Here is a 1,814-nt window from a genome sequence, read left to right on the forward strand (position 1 = left end):
GTTTTATTAAAACACCCATTATTTTTCTGTTTAAGAGTTAGTCAATTTGTACTTGCTGAGTTGTGTAACTCATCCCTTTTCTCTATTTCAGGTTGGTAAGCTCTGGATTTGAATAAGGATGTGAACTTCGTGGATTTTCGTGCTATTTAGTTTGAATAAGACTTTCATACCATAAGAATAAATTTGATTATCTGTTTAGACAATTAATATCGGATTTGTGGAGCTGCGTCTCTATTTTTATGATTTTGATTATTGAGTTTGACCGCTGCTTTGACCTTCGTTATATATTGAACTTTTTAATTAAAAGAATGTATTTTATTTAAATTGTGTATTTAGATTTAATAGTCCGAAAAGTCGGGCTGTTACAGTTGGTATCAAGAGCAAGCTGTCCTTCGGAGTGTATTAGGTATGGGACTAGTACATTCCCTAGGATGCGATCCTTTAGACTATCGTATAGGTCTTAGGAAATTATATTTGATTTAGATATTTGTTTGTGTGATTATTTGATATGCTTGACTTTGTGCTTTTTGATCATTGACTGTAAGTTTAGAAATTATTTTGTGTGTTATAGAAAAGATGGACGGGGAGAACGGTAACAACCAGAACAACAACGAGAATCGGAACAACAATGGCAATCAAGTAAATAATGATGGAGGAAACGTCTTTGACCAGCTGGCTGAAACTCTAGTTGTACTTGTGAATCAGCAACCGAAGCCTAACATCGTGTCTCAGTTCAAGTGTTTGAACCCGCCAACTTTTGATGGAGCTACAGACCCGGCTATCGTAGAGATGTGGATGCAAGAGATGGAAAAAGCTTTTGGAATTTTAGGGAGCAGTGAGCAGCAGAAGGTGACCTTAGCTGTGTACCAATTGCAGGAAAGTGCTTACGATTGGTGGCTCATGGAAAAGAGGAAGAACAAGACAACATCGAATCTTGAAGAAAATCCCGAACCGTATATATGGGAAAAGTTCAAGAAGGCTTTGGAGGACAAGTACTTTCTGAGAACAGTTCGTCTGCGGAAAGAGAGGGACTTCATTCGGCTTCAACAAGGTGACAGAACCTTCATTGAATATGAAGCAGAATTTGCAAAGCTTGCGAAGTACGCGTCGACCTTAGTAGCAGATGAGAGCAGTCGAGCATGAAGATTGGAAGAGGGACTCCGAAGCGACATCAGGAACTCTGTGTCATCTTTTGAACTTCAGACATACGAGGTTGTCCTCAACAAGGCGTTAGTGATCGAGAGGGGCTTGGAAGAATCTGAAAAGGCGTCTGACAGCTGGAATAAGAGGCGGTTCACTCAAACTGGTGGACAATCTTTTCAATGGGGACCACTCAAGAAGTCACACGTGTACGATAACATCGGAGGTCAAGGTGATCGAGAGAGGTGTACGAGGTGCGGCAAGAATCATCCGGACAAGGTCTGCCGTTGGAATACAGGTGCTTGTTTTCATTGCGGAGAAGTAGGACACAAGATTTTGAATTTCCCGCACAACCCACCACCGCCACCAAGGAAGGAAGTAGATAACAAGATGGGAAAAGGACGTGTGTTTCAGCTCACAGGAAATGATAACTATCGCAATTAAGGTATGATTTCTTTTCTTTAGGTGGCTTATTTAATTTAAAATTATTTGTGTGAATTTGGGGACCAAATTCTTTTAAGGGAGGAAGAATGTAAAATCCATAATTTATTTATTAGATATTAAATATTAATTCGTTTAGATAAATATTTATTTAGAATATTTCAGAAACTTTTTGTGCAAGTTATTTGAGTTAGGAAAAGATTTTTATTTGTGGAAAGAAGTGTAAGAATAAT

General features: G+C 38.5%; 1 protein-coding gene across 1 annotated transcript; it reads left to right on the plus strand.

Annotated features, from left to right (window-relative positions):
• The first annotated feature begins 576 nt into the window (after positions 1 to 576).
• Positions 577 to 1,584, plus strand: LOC141686233 (uncharacterized). Its single transcript, XM_074491281.1, has 2 exons — positions 577 to 1,116; positions 1,204 to 1,584. Exons 1-2 carry the CDS (start codon positions 577 to 579, stop codon positions 1,582 to 1,584), a joined length of 921 nt encoding a protein of 306 aa, XP_074347382.1.
• The last annotated feature ends 230 nt before the right edge of the window (positions 1,585 to 1,814 follow it).

Source organism: Apium graveolens, chromosome 9 (genome assembly GCF_009905375.1).
Source record: "Apium graveolens cultivar Ventura chromosome 9, ASM990537v1, whole genome shotgun sequence".
Lineage (NCBI taxonomy): Eukaryota > Viridiplantae > Streptophyta > Magnoliopsida > Apiales > Apiaceae > Apium > Apium graveolens.

What these genes read in the sequence shown, in the direction of transcription:
- LOC141686233 (XM_074491281.1), top strand. Translation starts at nt 577, where the DNA reads ATGGACGGGGAGAACGGTAACAACCAGAACAACAACGAGAATCGGAAC. An exon ending in CGAAGTACGCGTCGACCTTA is followed by an intron (nt 1,117 to 1,203) that starts GTAGCAGATGAG and finishes TTTGAACTTCAG; the next exon opens with ACATACGAGGTTGTCCTCAA.